Source organism: Haemorhous mexicanus, chromosome 2, assembly GCF_027477595.1.
Source record: "Haemorhous mexicanus isolate bHaeMex1 chromosome 2, bHaeMex1.pri, whole genome shotgun sequence".
NCBI lineage: Eukaryota > Metazoa > Chordata > Aves > Passeriformes > Fringillidae > Haemorhous > Haemorhous mexicanus.
Window position 1 is genome coordinate 61196998 of NC_082342.1, and position 19312 is coordinate 61216309.

The window sequence follows — 19312 nt, forward strand, 5'->3', positions numbered from 1 at the left end:
GGGTGCGCAGGGTGTGGTCTGCTTTGACCTGCAAATTAAGTTCTTTCTCTGCCAGGCTACACAAGATAAGTTGTTGGTGGTGTACAGTGTATAAAAATAGACAGCAGGTGGGAGATAGAGGAGTTTGAACTGACTCCAACCCAGAGCTGATTTTTAGCACAAGGTGATCCTGGTCCCACATGTTCTGCCCTGCAGCTGAGTCACAGTTGTTTGCAGTGGTGGCAATGCCCTGTATTCAAATCACATGCAGTTGTTTGGCCAGACACAGTCTTTGTGAGTTCATGTGTAACATCTGCTTCTTGCTTGTGGGTAGTTTCTAGAAGATATACTTCTGTCACAAGAATACCATAGAGATTTTTGCTGAAGAAAGTGAAATCTGGAAAAAAAAATTTGTCATATTTACTGTGTGCGGGCTGGCTGTGTGACTGAGGGTGTCCTTAAAGCTGCAGGGACTGAGTGTCAGGAGTCTTAACTTCTGGCCCCACTGCATTTAAAATCCTTCTGGGCAAAGAAGAAATTTAAGAGGAAAAAAAAAAAAAAAAAAAAGAAAATATGATGTCATTAGTCACTCTCTAGCTGCCACTTAGACTCCCGGAGGCTGAGACACAGGTAGTATGTTAAGTGCCTTTGAAAAGAACTGAGGTGCAAAGATTATTAGAACATATCATTCCCACAGGAGCAAGTTTGGAGCTGAAATGGCATCTCTAATTTCACCCCTGTAGGTACTCATTAGGAGAAAAAAGTATCATGTGCTATTTTCTCAGAGTGATTTTAAGGGACTACACATCTAGTCCAAATCACTAAATAAAATCGCTAAATAAAGTTGAAGTTTCTTAAAGTTTTTTATCACTTGTGGTTTCCACAGGGAAATAAGTATTCTGGATTTCAACTCTGTAATATTTGACTGGCAAACTTTCAGGCATCATGGAGAGATGAGAGCAATGAAGGATGCAAGTTCTACTCTCCTCCGTAAGCAACAAGTGGAGCAACAAATCATGCCTGATAAATGCAACAGTCTCTTTTCTGGTATTATTATATGGGATCACAACACCGTCTGCCTTCGGTGAGGCATTTGACACATTACAGCCAAGGCGACTTGAATGAATTAAACCTGGCTGAAAGGATATAGGCAATTTCTGATAATGATCAGGAAAATGTTTGTTCTGAGACAACATCCACCAGTACTGGCAAAAAATCTACAGTGCACAAAAGAAATTTTGCTATTAAAAGGCTAAAAAAAGAGAAAGATTAGGCATCTAAGAGGTTTCAAAACCTGTTTAGTAGCAGCTTTATTTTCTAGACCTGGAGATGGGACACTCTACGATGCATACAGCTGTGTGTTTATTGCTACTCTAAGCTTATTGCTTGTATACTCTATGGCCGTTCTCTCTGCAGAACTTACCTTAGGGATTTATTTGTGTCCATAGAAATGTTACCATGCTTAGGGTATTGATCTCCCATTCACTGAATGTCACAAAAGCTCCTAAAGATTAGTTACCTTCAATTAGCAAATGGAGAGAGCTACCTTTAGACAAGAGTGATCCCTCCTAGTATTTCTTACATTTCTGAAAGGTCTTGCAATTCATAGAATGGTTTGGGTCTGAAGGCAACTTAAATATCTTTTAGTTTTAACTGCCCTGCTGTGGGCAGAGACACCTTCCACTTGACCAGGTTGCTCAATGTGCAATTCAACCTGGCCTTGAACACTGCCAGAGATGAGCATCCACAGCTTCTCTGGACAATCTGTGCCAGTGCCTCAGCACCTCACAGTGAAACATGTATTTATTATATTCCGTCTAGACCTCTCCTCTTTCAGTTTAAAGCCATTCCTCCTTGTCCTACCACTATATACTCTTGCAAAAATTCCCTCTCCAGCTGTCTTCTAGGCCCTTTCAGGTACTGAAGGGCTTACTAGGAGGTCTCCCTGGAGCCTTCTCCTCCCCTGGGGGAACAATCCTGGCTCTCTCAGTCTTTCTTCACAGGAGAGGTGCTCTAGCCCTCTGATCATTTTTGAGGCCTTCTCCTGGACTCAATCAAGCAGGTCCAAGTCCTTCTTCAATTGGGGACTCCAGAGCTGGATGCAGCAGTGCAGGTGGGGTCTCACCAGAGCAGAGCAGAGCAGAGGGGCAGAATCACATTCCCTCAGCTGGCTGCCCATGCTGCTTTTGATACAGCCCAGGCTATCAGGCACCTAAGGTAACACAGGTTGGTCCAGCTGCTTCTATAGAATTAGGAGGCACATAGAGGGAAATTTCTCATGAAAACAATGAACTGGGGAAATACAGCCCCCATCCTCAGAATGGAGTGAGCGCTGTCAATTTTTGCAACAACTGAAGGGAATAAATGATTTCCTTTCCTACAACAAGAAAATACTTTGGAAAATAGAGCAGAGTAATAGAATCAAAATCACTCCCTCAATCCCTTGATACCTAGTATCACTTTCTTTGTGTGGTTGGTTTTTTTGTTTGTGGGGATTTTGTTTCTTTTTACTGAAGGCTGAACATTATGGCCAGAGCTTTAGATGTTCACAAAAGAGAGTCCATGGCTTTGGAAAAGGATGCTTTCTGCTACCTGGATATGAATGTGAGGTCTGTGGGAAAGGCTTTTACTTCCATTTCAGAAAGGGGATTCTTCCCTGAGCCCCAAGACATTACTTAGAAAATATTCAAATTACAGTATCCCATTGGAGCTGGAAGAGTCCAAGATCCTAAATTTGATAAAAGATAAACTTTTTAGCAATAGAATTTCTGATAAACCTTTTAGCAATAGAATTTCTGTGTGTGAGCAAAGGTGGGGATAGCTGGATGTGAAAATGAAAACTCACCTGCAAAGCATGACTGATTTTCTGAAAATGGAATAGTTCCTCAGTAAACTGATCATATATTGTAGGGACATATTTGTTGGTAGAGTGGATGATACAGTGGGTGCTCTGTAAATAATAGGCAAGTGCTTTTGATGGATGAAAAAAATGATCAAAAAGGTCTCTTCTCTGTTCTCTTTAAAGTCAGACAGCTACTGTAATTATGAAAAATTTCCTGTATATGCATACATCCAATCTGTTATATTGCTGTATTCTGAAATGACTGGCATTTGCAGTTAAAGTGCTCATACAAAGTGCCATTTATATTTTTGGGGTTTTTTTAAGGTGGAAACGAATCAGAGGCTCGAGTACGACAAAACCAACAAATGATTCTCATGGAATCTAAATACCAGAAAAAGGTCAGTAAGAATAAATGTGTTTGTTTATTTTTAGAACTCAAAAGAAAGCTTTTCCTGTAGTGTTTTGTATGACTATAAAATGAACTCACAGCTGCTTGACAGGAGAAAGTCATGAAACCTGAAGGAAGCAGCAGAAAATCAGAAACTAATGTTCTGCACCAAAGAAAATGAAAAATCTTTCCATAAATATGTAGCAATCTATATCACAGATGATATCTCAAATAACAGCCAGAACAGTTGTAAAGCCACTTAAATGCCTTGCTGTATCTACCAGCATGTTGCTTATGCTTGGACTAATTGATCAATGTACCACCCTGTCCCGTGCTTATGTGGAAATGCTGTTCCTGTTACAAGAGGTATAAATGCTTGCAAGTTATCAATCAGCTGTGTGAGGCCTTGCATGGATGCCCATTTATCAGTCCTAGATTTTTCAGTCTTCTTAAAGCCAATATTGCAGTAGCTGTTGCAGAGCCTGCATTATTCAGTGTCTTATTTTAAGTGAAAAAAAATCCAGAAACTTTCCCCTAACACATTTTAGATTTGAAAGATGCGCACTAGAGGAGTCAAGTTGCCTTATATGTTCCTTGTATACATAAATATGTAAAATAACTTCCTATGTTTATGTCACACAGCACAAGAGAGAAGAGTATGTAAAAGCAAAAAAGGCAGCTGAAGAAGCTGAAATCCTGAAAAAGAAAGCAATTCAGAGAGAAAAGGTAAATCTGGTTACTGCAGACCTGAGGCCATATAACAGTTCATGTCTTGATGCTTGATTTTGCTGGACTACATGAAACTGGCTAATTAAATTAGGTGGTAGCCCGGGATGATACCAAGAAATCAGGAAATGTAGTCTTCCTCTTCTTTGTAGCTGACTGAAGGATGCCTGCCCGGGGTTTTTGGGGGCTTGAGTGTTCCTTTGACTCGTCAGAAACTCCAGCCTTTCAGTCGCATCTATCTGGCAGAGTTAGCAGAAAGGGAGAACACAGAGGTCAGGAGTAAATTGTGTGCTGGTTATATGGTTCACTTTGGCATGAGCTCCCTCTCTAAGACTGGATTGTAGCAGTTGGCACAAAGACTTTATAGAAATCCATAATTGCCTGTGCACATGGGAAGAATTCTAGAAAATCCAGCCTCTCAGGATGGAAAAGATATCCAAATCATGGAAAGGTCAGTGTAGTCTACCTGCAGTGTAGTCTGCATTGGGATGAGAGCACCCTGAAATTCAGCTGGCCCTCCAGCACTTCTATGGCCAGTGCACACAAGTGTCTTGCTAATAGGTCAGATCATTTTTCCTTCTAATATTCTTCATACATTGGCACCAATGATAGCTCACTTGCAAATTTTCTTTTATTATTTTTAATTTTTTTGCTTTCTCTAGTTATTCTCACAAAGCATCTCCTTCTTTGTGCTGCACAACCCTTTGTAAAAGTTCATTTGTGTCTCCTTGGTGGCAACCAAGTAGTACTTGCTTGAGAATGCAGTGTGGAATTTAAATTAAAAATGAAAGGAGAGGGAGCATGATACTGATGTGCTCATTAACAAGAAGAGAAAGGGAGATTTCAGGTTAGCAAGTTTTGTCTCCACAACAGTAAAAATGATTTTCAGTGCAGAAATTGAATGTTGAGAGTCAATTAAAAAGTCATTGATACTGGTTGGCGTGCAAGGGCATGCATAAACAAAAATAAATGTATTTGCTTCTGGGTGAGGGTTAGTCTGTTCCTGATCTCTCAGTGGTTAGTATTATACTTTGGGCATGAGCCTATACACAGTAGCTTACAGGGACAATAAATACTGTCCCCTGAAAATGTTGTTAGCTGTTGCCATCTCATATACAGCTCCAGACACAGTGATGATAGCAGTGGAAGAGAGTGGATTAATTATTTAATATATGTTGTTTGCCCATGGGCATCGGACAAGAAAAATGTTACAAGACTGCTACAATTTCTAGTTACACCTGGAAAATATATTGATGTATCAGGTTTGTTTTCATGCTCTTTAATTTCCTTACCTTCACTCCCACAGATTATAAAATCTTTATAGATGTTGTAGGTAGTAAAACTGTAAGTATCCATTTTTGCTGAAGGAGGATGCAACATTGCAGCAAGCATCTTTGCCAAACAGACTAATTTGACTAAATAAACATATACCCACACAGCAATCACACAAAACAGAGGTGCGTGAAAAGGAACTCTTAGTTTGAATTAGTTTATTCAGATTGTCTTCCACAATAGTGATTGAGCCGATGGAGATTTCTTCTTGGAAGATGATTAGGTATCAAATATTCAGCCTTGTGTTTAAGAACAGCATGTTGAAAACCCACTGGAAAGTGCCAATTTGGCTATCTCTCCCTGTCTACAGATGAAAGGCTCCCAAGACCTGAGAATCACACGGATCCTACTGGTGCTGTACAACCAGCGTTGGGCTCTGTTTACTAAAGGAAAGGAGCTTTTTATTTGAAGTGCTAGATTTGTATTCAACTGCACCTGTAGGGCATTGGCTGAGAGCATGTCTTTCTGCAAGTTCACAGGCCGTCTTTTCTTGCCGGCCAGCCCTTCCTTTGCTCAAGGTTATTATTCATTCACTAAAAACCAAATTGTGTGACAGTCTGAGAGGAGATAATAGCTAGCTAGCTTTATCAGCAGGAGCCCTGGAACTTTCACAGCTGGAAAGCTTCTTTGCCAACAGACATGAATGGTGAAGCCTTACAGACTAATGTGCAATGACTAGAACGAGTGCTGGTACTCAGCTCAGCTCTTTCTTGATTGTAAGGATGATGTACTGTGAGTCAGTGCTGCTTGTGAACTTAGGATCTGTTATGCCATTAAAACCCTGTTTATGCCAGTGTTTTAATGCTGCTTTTGCAGAGAAAAGCAGCATCCCCTTTCCCATTATCTTTGTGAACAAGCGAAAACTGAGTCTGCCAAAGCAGTACCCAAATACGAAGGTTTGCCTTACTATCTGTACGAGTCCACCTGCCTGTCTCTGTCATTCTTTAATTAACCATGGGGTTATTACCTGCTGGAAGACCAGCTTGGCACCTACCTTGTCTCTCTAGCTTCCAGAGAGAGGAAAAAGTCTTCATTCTGTGCTCTGCAGGGCCTCCTTGTGTGACCAAATACTCAGGACTCCCGTGCACTTCAAGACAGGCAGCTTGTCCTGGGACTGTTGTATCGTAAATCAGAGGCAATTCCGATGAAGGGGAGAGAGAAAATGATGCATCTGACTCCATCACCAGAAGGCTAATGAATTACTTGATTATACTATACTATACTATGTACATTGTAGCTAAACTGAATCTGCCATGCACTCACTCTTGCTCACAACTGCACAGAACTGCACTCCTCTCTCCTTCTCTCCTGACTGTCCCGCGACAGTCCCACACACACACACACTTCTTGGCCCTGATAGGCCATGGGGGCAAAACATCCTCACTTTGGGTAAACAATCTCCACATTGCATTCTACTTTAGCACAACACAGGCACAGCAAGCGAGATAAGAATTGTGTTTTCCTTCTCCTCTGCTTGTCTCACAGCTTCTCTCTGTTCAGAGGGCATGTGAAAACCACATTGTTGGGGTTTGTTCGTGGGGTAACCGAGGGCTGCCTGAATTTGGGTATTTGAAGCTAATGATGAGTGCTCAGTGAAATAATTTGGAAAAGACTTTGTAACATGAGCAGGGAATTCCCCTTTTCTGTATTTTTCCCAGATGCTGAGATGTGCGTCTAATTGTCTAATCCACAGAAAGTGTTTAAGTACATGAGAGGTAGTTTTTTTATTATTTGCTGATTAGTAGTAGATGTCTGGAGTTGGTATTTTTTGTGCAGCCCTTCACATCACAGTGTTTGACCAGACTAGATCATCGTTTCCTTTGTGTCTATTGGGTGAAAGGTCTGTCAAAGTTCCCCAAAAAATAAGCAAGCAGCTGATACTTGGCTTCTTGTTTTTTAAAGTTTTCTTATTTGTGTTGCATGTAAAATTGGATGACTTCAGCACAATGGATATTTCTGTTTCCTGTGACTGAATTTCTGTCGCTGTTACCCTGCCTTTAGCATTTCCTTTTATACTTTAGGTCTTGACTGATTAGTAGAAGATTCAAACAATTTGTAACGATAAGGCTCAGTGTCATTATACTGAAGGCAACATTTTTTTCTCTTAGATTATGTAGTAAACAGTCCTGCCATCTTCAGAAACTGTCTTACTTAGGATAAGCCGTAATTTTGTTTTATTCTTTATCAAACCATGTGCTCTTTAATTTGACTGTGTTAATCAGCATGAGCGGCCTTTTTTTGGGATTTATTAAAACTGGGCACTTTACAGACCTTCTGCTAACATTTTTCAACGTGTTTACCTTCAATATCACAGCTGTTCCACTCTTGGCTTTTTGAACACGGTGCCAAATGTGGAGTGCTTTGGCAATGTCTATTGATAGATTATCATTAGTTGGAGAATGTGCCCGTCTTGTCGCCTGTCACTTGTATGCATCCTTAAGCCGGTGTCCTAGGGTAAACTTCCAGAGTAAAAAATAGTCACACCAGCCACAAGTGAGAAATTTTAAGATGCTGGAGTTTTCTTCCGGTACCATTCTGGTGGTAGAATAGCTGTAGGATATTCCTTTATTTTTTCATCTAGTGGGAGACAGGGTTGGTACTGGAGGTTTGTATTTATCAAAGTTAATATCACTGTTCTCTAGATGTCACTAGCTAGGAACTAGACCACAACAAGTCCTGTGAAATTTGGATTATTTTGGAACTTTTTCAATTTCTCTTTTTGAACTTTCAGGAGCCTTGCAATATGATGGTGGATCCCACATCCAATGCTTTCTGAGAGGTGAAGGCATCAGCCTTGTGGTATTGGGCAGTGTTGGGGAAAAGCCTGGGAGCTATGGCTGGTATCTCAAGGGTATCAGCATCACCTCTGACAATAACACAAGCCATAAGATTTCTTTTCTGCCTCTTTCTTTTCCTGTAAACTGTGAAGATGCACAAATGAGTGGGAGCTTTTTTGCCTAACACATCATCTGTGTCTAGGTTAGGAGCAAACAATATATCCCCTGAACACACTAGAATCATCTGTACTGTGTAGTGATGTTCCTTACTACAGTTTGGTTAAATTTTTCAGTTGCATCAGTATGTCATGCATTCTATCACATTCTCTGCGTGTCAAATGAGTCAACAAGACATCTTATTCAGAGATTCCCCTTCCTCCTTTTGTATATTTCTCACTGCCTTTTTCCAAATAACAGCTTCTAAGTCTTTTGCCTTCCAGCAGTTTTTATCATCACACAACATAGTGGCTCTTTTCCTATCTGCAGACATCTGAAAGGATTTTTTTCTTAATCCTGTGCACGCAAAAGAGGAATTTGCACTTGTTTTGCAAATCTCTTTCAGACAGTCATTCTTTATCCAATTAAAAAATATGCATCCTGAAATTGCCAAAGGCAAAGTAATTGAGTATCTGCCAGCAGAATTGTAATTTTTCTGAAATGTTTTTCATTGCAGGACAGAAAGAAGATTGTGGAACTGGGGATATCAGCCCCCTGTTCTTAGCACCCCTTACTCACTTACATGTTTCCCCTTCCTCGTTCTCCCTGTCCTTGCACAGTACCTCTGCTCAGGCACTGTTCTCTCCCTGATTTGGGGCTCTGGCCACAGGGGCCATTTTCACCTTCACCCCCCTTCTCATCTATGCAATGTATTGTCTGAAATATCCAGGGCACTTTGTTCAGAGCAATGTCTGGTTGCTGGGTTACTGAGCAATTACCTTTTTTTCCTTTTAAGGGTGGGCAATGAGCAGAGTGATATCCGAGACTGTATTTTGCTCTACATGGGGGTTGTTGTGATCATTTCTTGGGAGCTCTTACTGGAGTATCCCCCCATCAACTGCAGTGTGGGAGTTCAAAATACAGCAGGCTGAAATCTCAGGCTGGAACTTCTAATTTGTGCTTTTCATACACTGAACTGCCTTTTAACTGCTCTTCCCACTGGACCTAACTGCATCCTGTGAGCCAAAAAAAAAATTTGGCTGGCCTCCTTTTCACTGGAATTTTGTTTGAATTGCACGTTGCTGCTGTTGCAGCAAGTTCTGTAGTTTTTGCTTTATTTCAGTGTATTATTCTACTTGAATTTGGGATTTGGGCAGCTTAGATGATACTTCCACTGGAAATTATGTGCAGTTTTGTATTAAAGGACTTAATCATATGTGCGGTACCCAGATTTACACAGGAGTTTTACGTGTCAAGGATTTGTTGGCTCTTGCACCAGATATGGTATCACAGGCAGAAGAATGCTGGCTAAGAACAAATGTCTCCCACCTTCATTCGTCTTAGCATGTATTCAGCTGGCCAGTACCCAAGGCTCCTGCAGGACAGCTCTGTGAGCTGCATGTGTTCACGTCGCTGCACTGTCAGTGCCGCGGGACTATCATCTGCTTTGGTGCAGCGGTTTAGGTCTTCTGCCTTCTTGCAAGGACCAAGGTTGCATCAGCTGCACCCCAAGATGTCCCCCAGCAGGGCTGTGACATGATAGCTGTGAAGGCTCACGAGGCCTTCTGGGTAGATGGGTACAAGGAGCACCATGTCATTTTCTAATTTAAGTAGGTCTCTTGACTACGAGGTGTTTGTTCGTGAGTGAATACCTTTAAATTTGAGATTGGGTCACTTCTGTACCCAACTGCTATAGATCTTTTAAAAAAAAAATATTGAAATATTGGAATTGAAATAATTGATGTTTGGTTTTGGTTTTTTGAAACCTAGAGTATTTTTTCCTGGTTTTAATGCTCTAGGCAGAGAGACTTGAAGTTAAAAAAAGACAAGAAGAAATGCAAAGAAGAGAGATGCTTCTTGAAGATCAAAAGTAGTAAGTAAAATTTGAAACCTATTACCTAAAATTCCTTATCTACTTGTCCTTTTGTTTTGCTTGTTTGGGTTTTTAATTATTATTTAATATTATCTTATTTGTTTGCATTTTTTCCCTGGTTTGGGGTTCAGGAAGGATTTGGCTTCTGGACCACAGGAGGTTCCTACTTAACCCTTTTTTACTCTGAGAGTGGCTGAACATGAGCACAGGCTACCCAGGCAGGTTGTGGATTCTCCATCCTTGAACACATTCAAAAGTTCTGGGCAGCTGTCTCAAGGTGGCCCCACTTGAGGAGAGGGTAGGACAAGATGACATCCAGCAACCTCAATGATTTTATGTTTCTGTGAAATATTCAAGCCTCCTCCACACCTTATTCTGTGAGAAGTTTTGTCCTGTAGACCTCTCTTAGCTTCCTAAAACATACACTTTGAAATGAAAGTTGTGAATTATAAAATGACTTTGTGCTTTTATTCTCTAACTGAATCAATATGTAATCATTCAATCCAAGACTAATTATCAAAACAGAATCCAAATTACATCTCCACCCATTTATTTTGTTGATTAGTTAAGAAGTCTAACCCACATGTAAATAATGAGGACTTCGTCTATTTAACGTAGTCCTACTTAAATGAGGAGATATGTTGTAAAGACCTATTTCCCAAGAATACCCCCTTAATATCAGATTTAGATACAGCCTAAGTCCTGATATAATTAGTTCCACTGGCAGTGAAGTTCCTGCCTTGCCATTCACTACACCCCATTTATTTGTTTTTAACTGATCCAAACCGATGCTATCACATAATTAACACACAATGCTGTTTAGTCACCTTTACCTTTTTTATCTTTGCCTTCTGAAATTACTCACCTGTATTCTTAGCCTGATTGATTGCTTTTTCCTCCTCTGTGACCTTTAAAGAAGTCACTTCTGTCCCATGCTAGTGGCTCTAGTTCCTTCATCATTTGCCCAGACTGTTCTCTGAGGTACAGACATTTTAGTGCTTTGTCACTGACTCCAGCTTTTCTTGTAGTTTTCCTTTTGTTTCTTCCCATTTGGCTTTAGGCATAGCTCTTTCCCTTAGAATGTTGCCAGTATTTGTCTCTAGATATTGGTGTTTGGCTTGCTGCTTATTCTGTTGTGGATGCCTACACACACACCTCCCCCACCTTGATTCCTCAGGAATTCTGAAGACTGCACAACTTTAGATCTCTGCCTGTTTCTGACAGACTAGACACTTTGATTCTCTTTGAGCCTAAATCAACAGCAGACACATCAGATCTTTGCAGTGCAAGGTCCTCAGTTATGGGTCTTGCTTTTCCTCAGGGGATTGTCAGGGTTCTTGTCTTCCCATTTAATCTGATTTTTTATCTTAAGGCATATTCAGTTATGAATGACACATATCTCTTCCCTTCCTTCCCCTTCCCTGCCTGTACCTTTTTTTTGCTTAGGGTGAAATGAATTCTGCTGTTAAGTGCTCTTTTCCATTAAAAGTAAATCTGGTTTTCCAAAAAGTAGGTCCAAACCCTCTGAAACATAGGAAAAGAGGAAACGGCCACAAGTGAAAAATTCCCTCACCAAAAGGGTGGCCAAGTATCGGAACAGACAGCCCAGGGAAATGGTTGAGTCACCATCCCTGGTGGTGTTTAAAAACTTGTACTCAGGAATTGGTTGCTTAGGGAAATGGTTGAGTGCTGGACTTGGCAGTGCTGTGTTAATGGCTGGACTTGATGATCATAGAGATCTTTTCCAACACAAATGATTCTGTGTGGGCAGCCAGGCCATCCCCAGGTGGTGCAGGAGCTCTGGCTGCCTGGGCACTTCCTGGCAGCCATTCTGCCCGCTGATTAAGGAAAGCCTTGTGAGCATTCAGCTGGTGTCATCTCTGATGAAACTGCAAGTGAGGATGGACTCATCACTACAGTGTCTCAATCTCCATTGCTTGAGTTTAACTATTAGAACATTATTTGTGTGTACTGTGTATTGAACATACACCAGGAGGGCCCTGCAGATCCTTCACCTGGAGGAAGTGAGCTGAAAATGAATGCAATTTTGGTAAAGCAAAGCCCTGCAGTGAATGCAATTTTGGTAAAGCAAAGCCCTCACATGCTGCAGTATTAAGAAAACTTTCCTGTCAGACCATCCAGGAGCCACTCTGTCAGTCACTGCACCTGAGCTGGTACTGAGGCCCCTTTGCAGCCACACCCCCACGCTCACAACCCCACACCATGTTCAAACCACGTTTCCCTACCAGTTCAACCCCAGATTTCCCACTGCAGACTCTCAGACACCAAAAGACTGAAAATAATTTAATCATGGTGCAATAACTAAATAATAAAAGAGCAGGTTGAGCTGCTGCTTCCAAGGAGGCACCCTAAACAAAGGAATCCCTGGGCTTTTATCCCCTCAAAGGCTAAGCACAGGGAACCCTGGGGGTTGTGGGTTCCTGTCGTTTTTCCCACTGTCCACTCCCCTGGCCAAGTGACAAGTCCCCAGGCCCTTTGTTATGCAAAGCGTTGGCAGTTCATGACCCTTTGCCTGGGACTCAGGCTCCAGCCCCCCAGGGCTCAACCTGCAGCTGGACACTGAGCTAGCTGCACAGAATTGTTCCTCTGCAGACACAGTGACACCAGTGCCTTCCCTGGCCTGAAGAAATTCTCTGGTGGGCACAGGAAGAGGAGGTTGTACCGCTGGAGGATGCATTGCTAAAAGATGTTGGCATTAAGGAGCACAGCATCCAAGAGTAATGAAAAGCTGTGTGACATTTCAGATTTTGTGAAGTAACTCCATTGAAGTACTGCTGGTTATTAGTGACATGTTCACATAGAAGTGCTTGGTATTTAGAGATGTGCTTTTGCCTGCCATGCAAAAATGAGTGACTCATTACTTCCCTCCTTTAAGGCCCTTCGTCTAGAGGCAAAGAGAACAAATATGAGGTTGTGCCCCTTTCCTCACTGTCTCTGCTAGGGTATTTTGATCTCCTCTGCTTGCTGGGAATGGAGGGAAAGAAGGTCATGTGTTGCATATAAAGCAGTGACCTCTGCAATATCGTGGCCTATAGAGCCATTTCAAAAGATAAGCTCCCTTGTTAGTCTGTCCTCTGTAAGATCTGTAGCTGCAACATCACAATTTTCCTGAGGAGATCAATGCCTACCAGCAGTCTCATTAACTGGGAAACCTTTTAAAATTGATCACCACCTCCAGCTGTATCAGTCGCCAAGGGGTACAGCCCAATCAGTACCTCTCCTGCATGAAGTGCCGCTTCTATTTGATAAGGAAAGGCACTTAAGATTCTCATGTGATTAACATGCTCTGACAATAAATATGATGCTGACCCGAATTTTGTTTTTCTGATTAAATTCCTGTCACTATTAAAAACAAGAACTTCTCACTGAAATCCCCTTTCAAAGGGTCTAACATGAAGTGAGTGCTAAAAAGAAAGATTGTCTGTAACCTTGTGTGCTGTCTGCAGAATATAGTTATTTCCCATCTCTTGAAAGACTTGATAGCTTCTTTGTGTGCAACAGGTCCTTGAAAGTCAGCTGTATCTGTTACCGCAGTTTCTTGAATATGTGTTTGTGTCTTGTGAGAATGTAGTCTAGACAGGCATGCAGACTGCCATGAAAAAGTCTTCAAGCCTCACAATTTTGGGATCAGCCCCTCCTTTGACGCCAGTGGACTCAGGCTTTGTTCAGTGACTAAAACAGAAAAAACACACAAGGTGTCTCCTGAAATAGCTGTGTATTAAAAGTCTTAAGAGCACACAGGAGCAGACTTTGGGGTGGAGAAGTTGCTGAATAGCGTGATTACTGTAGGTTGTGCTAACAGAAGAGAGGCACATGAGACATTTGTTGGTGACAGTGTTGTGGGGGCTCTGTCCCTGCAAATACCAGATTTAGAAAATGGGAAGTAAGTGTTAACTTTTTACCAGAAACTACGTACACATGAAATGGACTCTTTCCTTCTGAGTCAGGGTAACCTGGATGTGTTTTGCATTGTTGGCCTGATTGTGTTTCTGTCAGAGTGCATTAGAAGGTAATGGAGGCTCATGTAGTCCGTACTTTGCAATTGCTAATCCATGCGAAGGAAAAACTGAGTGCACATCTTTCCAAAAGGACACAAGGAACAGAATTTTTCAGGACATTCCCTCTTCAGTTAGTATACCACATTTGTCGTTTAAACAGTAATGAGGATGGATATGTAATGACTGGCTGTTTCAGGGGCTTGCTGTGCAGACTGTGTGGATCTGTGTCTGAGCTGTCGGGTGTCTTACCATGCTGTTTTGGCCCAGATTTCTAGTTAGATGCTTTTATTATATTTGTATTTGACTTCCCAGAAATTGTAGCATTGGATGGGATACGCTGTTTTTCTAACAGCCATCTACCTATTTATGTAATGGAAAAAGTAGTCTAAAAAATAGGGTTACTTTCTAATAGTACATGATGACAGTTGTGTCACTTCATCTTTCCCTTTGCTATATATTCATGCCTCTGTTTTTTGAAGGTTGTATTCCTGCAAAAATTCCTGGCACAGCTGCACTCGGGTACATGTGCGCACTCAATATATTCCGCTCAGAATTTGGAGCTGGAAACAGAATTTGCCAGAGTGTCTCTGAGTGCATATTCCAAACACAATGCAGGAGGTTCACCAAACCAAGCTGATATACACTTGCCTGCCAAAGGAGCTTTCTCAAAAGTCATAAAATGCAGGAGAATAAAACCTGAATCAAAACAGAATTTTTATTTATTTATCAATTTTTACAGGATAAATGCTAGTGTCCTTGCCAGTTTTCAGTCCCCTATGATGTGTGGTTCAAACAGCAGGCTGGCAACAAATTTTCCCCACAGAAGTGCAAGTGTGAACCTGACCAGACTTTTAATACAGGTTGCTAAAGAGAATGAAAGAGGGCTCGCACAAAAAGCATTTGCAGCCTTGAGAATCCTTTGTTTGCTTCTTTTTGCCACAATTGTCTTCTTTTTGTTCATTTGCTCCTGATTATTTTAAGCGTTGTCAATTATTTAGCTAACAGGCAGAAAACTAGGCTTTTATAGACATCCAAAGGGGCTCTCTTGAGTGTAATAATGAAAGCAGTTTATTGAACGCCTGTGAGGTTGCTTTCTAATTGTGTGCATTAATCTGCCCATGCAAGCTGGCTGAAAATATAGAAGCAGATTGCACATGCAGATGGAGCACACAGAATGGAATGCAATAGACTTATACGAAACTGCATTTTCCTTAAAACTGGATTTATGCTTATTACTTCAGGTAATAAATGAAGCTTACATCTAAAATAACATCCAGGAATAGCGGATGACTTGGTGGGAGGAACAAATAGCCGAGCTGTGTTATTTCATCCAGTCAGGGAAACAAAAAAAGCAGGTGGGTTGAGAGGATAGATTAGTTTTGAGTGTGGGTAGAAAATGATGAAAATAATTCTGCTGAGAAAGTTGCTTTTTATTTTTCTTTAAACAACCTGATTTTATACTTTCTTGAAGCCTTATACCTAAGATGAACTAGTGCCACATTTTTTGTTCTTATCCTCAAACTCAGGAATAGAAGCTCAAGAGCTTGCAGACAAGAAATCCTCCTAGCCAAGGATAGCAGTGTTTGATAATTTTCATTAGGTTTGTCCAAGTCATCTGTACTATGACCTAGCATTACTGCCAGTGAAGTCTGTGAATACTGTATTAAGCTTGGTATGTGGCTACTGAGAGGATTTCTGTTGGAAAACAGGTGAAATTTCTGTTGGAAAACAGGTGAACTAAATAACTAGAGAACGGCCTTTCTTCACAGTAAATGGCATTGCAGAAGAGCCATCAACATCATACATTAATTTGATGTGTTAACAATTTCGTGTAATTTTTTACCATATAGCATCTGACATAAGGTGAGTCCCCCACCTACATATGCTCCAGAAATGAGCATTAATTCATGCTGGCAATTTTGGACATGGCTGATTTTTGTTTATTATTCTTACCCAAAAAGTGGACTCTGTCCTGCAGCTCAGGGTAAGAATTGAGGTACAGGAGAACCATCACCCCTATGGAGTTGAAGGCATGTTTGTTGCTGACAAACAGAAATGTTTTTACTACCTTGCCCTTTATCATGGTCCAGCTGTGGGAAACAAGGCAGTTGCTTGTAACCTTCTGAATTTATTTAAACTGAGTGTGATCATGTTCGCAGGGGTCCCAGGATGAGGGAAGAGACGAGAATATTGACTCCATGTTTCAGAAGGCTTGATTTATTATTTTATGATATATATTACATTAAAAACTATACTAAAAGAATAGAAGAAAGGATTTTGTCAGAAGGCTAGCTAAGAATAGAAAAGGAATGAATAACAAAGGCTTGTCTCTGACAGAGACAGTCTGGACAGTTGGACTGTGATTGGCCATTAATTAGAAACAGCCAAATGAGAACAATCACAGATCCACCTGTTGCATTCCACAGCAGCTGATAATCATTGTTTGCATTTTGTTCCTGAGGCCTCTCAGCTTCTCAGGAGGGAAAAAATCCTAAGGAAAGGATTTTTCATAAAACATGTCGGTGACAACTGAGTAAACTGGCTGTGGCACAACTGCAAAGAGGAGGGGATGCGAGAGAAAGCATGTGTAACTGTGTACTAGCAAAAGCCACGTATCTTTGATGGGATTATTTTCACAAACAGTATTATTGGGCCCCCAGCTTCATTCTCACTTTACCAAATTATTTTCAGTAGCTAAAGTCCCAACTGTATCTCCCTTTGGAGTCTCTCTCTCTATCTTCCAACCAGGAAAGTGTTGGAGAGCTTCTCCTCTTTTAACATTTGGTCTTGTTAGGCCAGTGGCCCCAGTACCAGCCAGCCTACCTTGTGGGTGACAGCAAATGCCTGACCAAGATGCACATGGCAATGCACAAGGCAGAGTTCTCACTGAGGAAGGAGCGAGGGCATCAGTGTAAACACATCCACCACGGACCTTCCTGAAATGAAGGGCAGCATTTCTTCTGGGTAGGCTTTTGCAGGGTTATGCAACTGATCTTAATTTCTGCAAAAGTTGAGAAAGTTGTTATGCTTAGCCAATTAAGTATGTTGGAGTGAGAAGAAGTTGTAGATATAATTGCTGGTACTGCAAAAAGCTGTCTTGAATTAAATTTGGGGTTGAGTTTTTGTTGTTGGATTGTTTTTACTTTTCAGAGAGGGCGAGTCCTGCTATTTTTAAAAATTATCATGAAAATTCTGGGTAGATGTGTGAAACTAACATTATATATGCAGTATGCTTCTTAGTTTTCTAGATGAGTTGGAAGAAAATGGTGAAAAGTCACTTCAGCATTGCTTACAGGCAATTAATTTGGAAGCTGATGAGTCCAAGTCATTCAGCAATAAATGCTTCTCCTGTGGTCTTAGTGGCCACTCAAGTTGTCTACTCTTTGCAATGACTATGATGCTTTACCTGCTTTGAAGTTCTTTATTTTGATTTTTTTATTACTATTTTTGAATGCTCTTAGCATACTTGTGGTTGTTCATAAGAGCAGAATTGAAGTGGTGGAGATCCTGCAGCTTGAAAAAACAAGAAATTCATGAGCTGTCTTGTTTTCAGTAGTAGTAAGACTTGGCCATTATATTTTACAAATTGTCAAGAGAAATAAATAGATTTATGATACATACAAAAGTATTGTGTGCCTTTTTTTTTTTCCCCAAATGTACTGGCATAAACGCCAGTATATTTTTTGGTATACTGGCATTTCAATATCCATCAATTAAAGCAAAAGAATTAACTGCCACTGGTTCCATTGGGGAGAACTAATGAAGATTACAAGAACCATTTTAATTAATGCATTTTTAATGTTAGTCTGTAAAACAGACTTAAAGATGAGAACTTTATTTGTAGGCAGAAAAATTATTTTCTCTTTGTCTTTGCTCTGAGAGGAATACAGTCTCAAATGAAAAGCTTAGCAAATGAAAAGCTCGAATGAAAAGCTGGTGCTGTGTGACTCCTGGATGGAGGAAAATACTAGGTCCTATGTCCATATCCTTATTCATGTCCCTAAGGATGAATCCTTTTCAAGACTTTTGTTTTCCTTGTAGATGTGACAGTAGTTAAAAGCAATTGACACACAAAATTGAAGACCTTATTCTGCAGAGGAATTTTGACCTTGGATCTTGCAATGAGATCATTGTGGGTCCTCAGATCTTTTGCAGTTTCATTCTGGAGTCAACTGTGGAGCTGTCTGCTTCTCAGCTGTCAGGGCTGGTGATCATATGAACTCCTACACAGGCCAAAGGAACCTTGGCTCACTCTAGCTTTTACAACCATCCCCTCATCTCACCCTAGTGGGAATGTGGGCAGAAATTAGTCCCAAACAGTAAGAAATGCACGTGGGCTCACAGGTAGCTTGTGAGTGCAGACTACCTGAATTACACCTTTCTCAGTGGAACACCTAGCATACTCATGGTTCTGCACTTTACACGTACTTGTTGAGCTTCAAATAAAGGGTTTTGCATAACAGCTTTTTTTTAAAAAAAGGCCTCTGCCTGAAGAGTAGCTGTGGAATGTAAAGCTACGTCTGTATATCTAAGGACCCGCAGAGAGCATCTGCACATGGACTGATTTCCACTGTCATGCACCAGCCCCATCTAGCACATTACTCAATGACACTGGCAGCAGAGTTAGTATTTTCCCCTGACAGCTCTTAAGAGTTATTCAGACCCCAAATCCAGCATTGTGCTTCACTCCCCGGCCTGTGCATCTGTACTGATAAATTTAATGCTGTCAATCATTATAATTTCTGAGGCCAACTGGCCTGAAAAGTGCACGCTTTCATTGCTAGAAAACTTTACCACCCAAAATGGTGTGGTAGCATCTAAAATGCCTGTTGGGAGCTGCAGTTGATATTCATTCCTGGACAGAAGCCGGAATTATTTGCAAAAGTGCTGTTTGGGACAGGTCAAAACTATTCCAGGAATAGTTACCACACTATAGATGCTGAGTTGCCATGCTAAGAGTAGTGCTTGGTGCTATTAAGCACACCAGTATGGGAGGAAGCTGTTTTATTAGCACAGCAAAAGGTTTTTTCCCAGTGTTGTAATGGGAGATGAGGCTACCAAGACAAAATATCCTGATAAGATTACTCCAACTTAACCAGAGTGTCTGTGGCTCTCTTCAGAGGGATGATTAGGGGTAGTCAGAACTCAGGCTAGCAGCCTATTAGGAGGGTGCCTTCTTGGTTAAATTTTTTATCTCCTTTTGCCTAGCTGTGTTTGGAA

The 19312-nt window shown here is 41.0% G+C and overlaps 1 protein-coding gene across 4 annotated transcripts in view; it reads left to right on the plus strand.

The window, feature by feature from the left end:
- EPSTI1 (epithelial stromal interaction 1) overlaps positions 1–19312 on the plus strand; it is a 51034-nt gene that overhangs the window by 14022 nt on the left and 17700 nt on the right. For all 4 annotated transcript variants that reach the window (XM_059839074.1, XM_059839075.1, XM_059839077.1 and 1 more), the window contains exons 4-6: positions 3146–3219; positions 3852–3935; positions 10000–10073. In XM_059839074.1, the coding sequence (XP_059695057.1) occupies positions 3146–3219; positions 3852–3935; positions 10000–10073 (232 nt within the window). The remainder of the gene's footprint in view (positions 1–3145; positions 3220–3851; positions 3936–9999; positions 10074–19312) is intronic.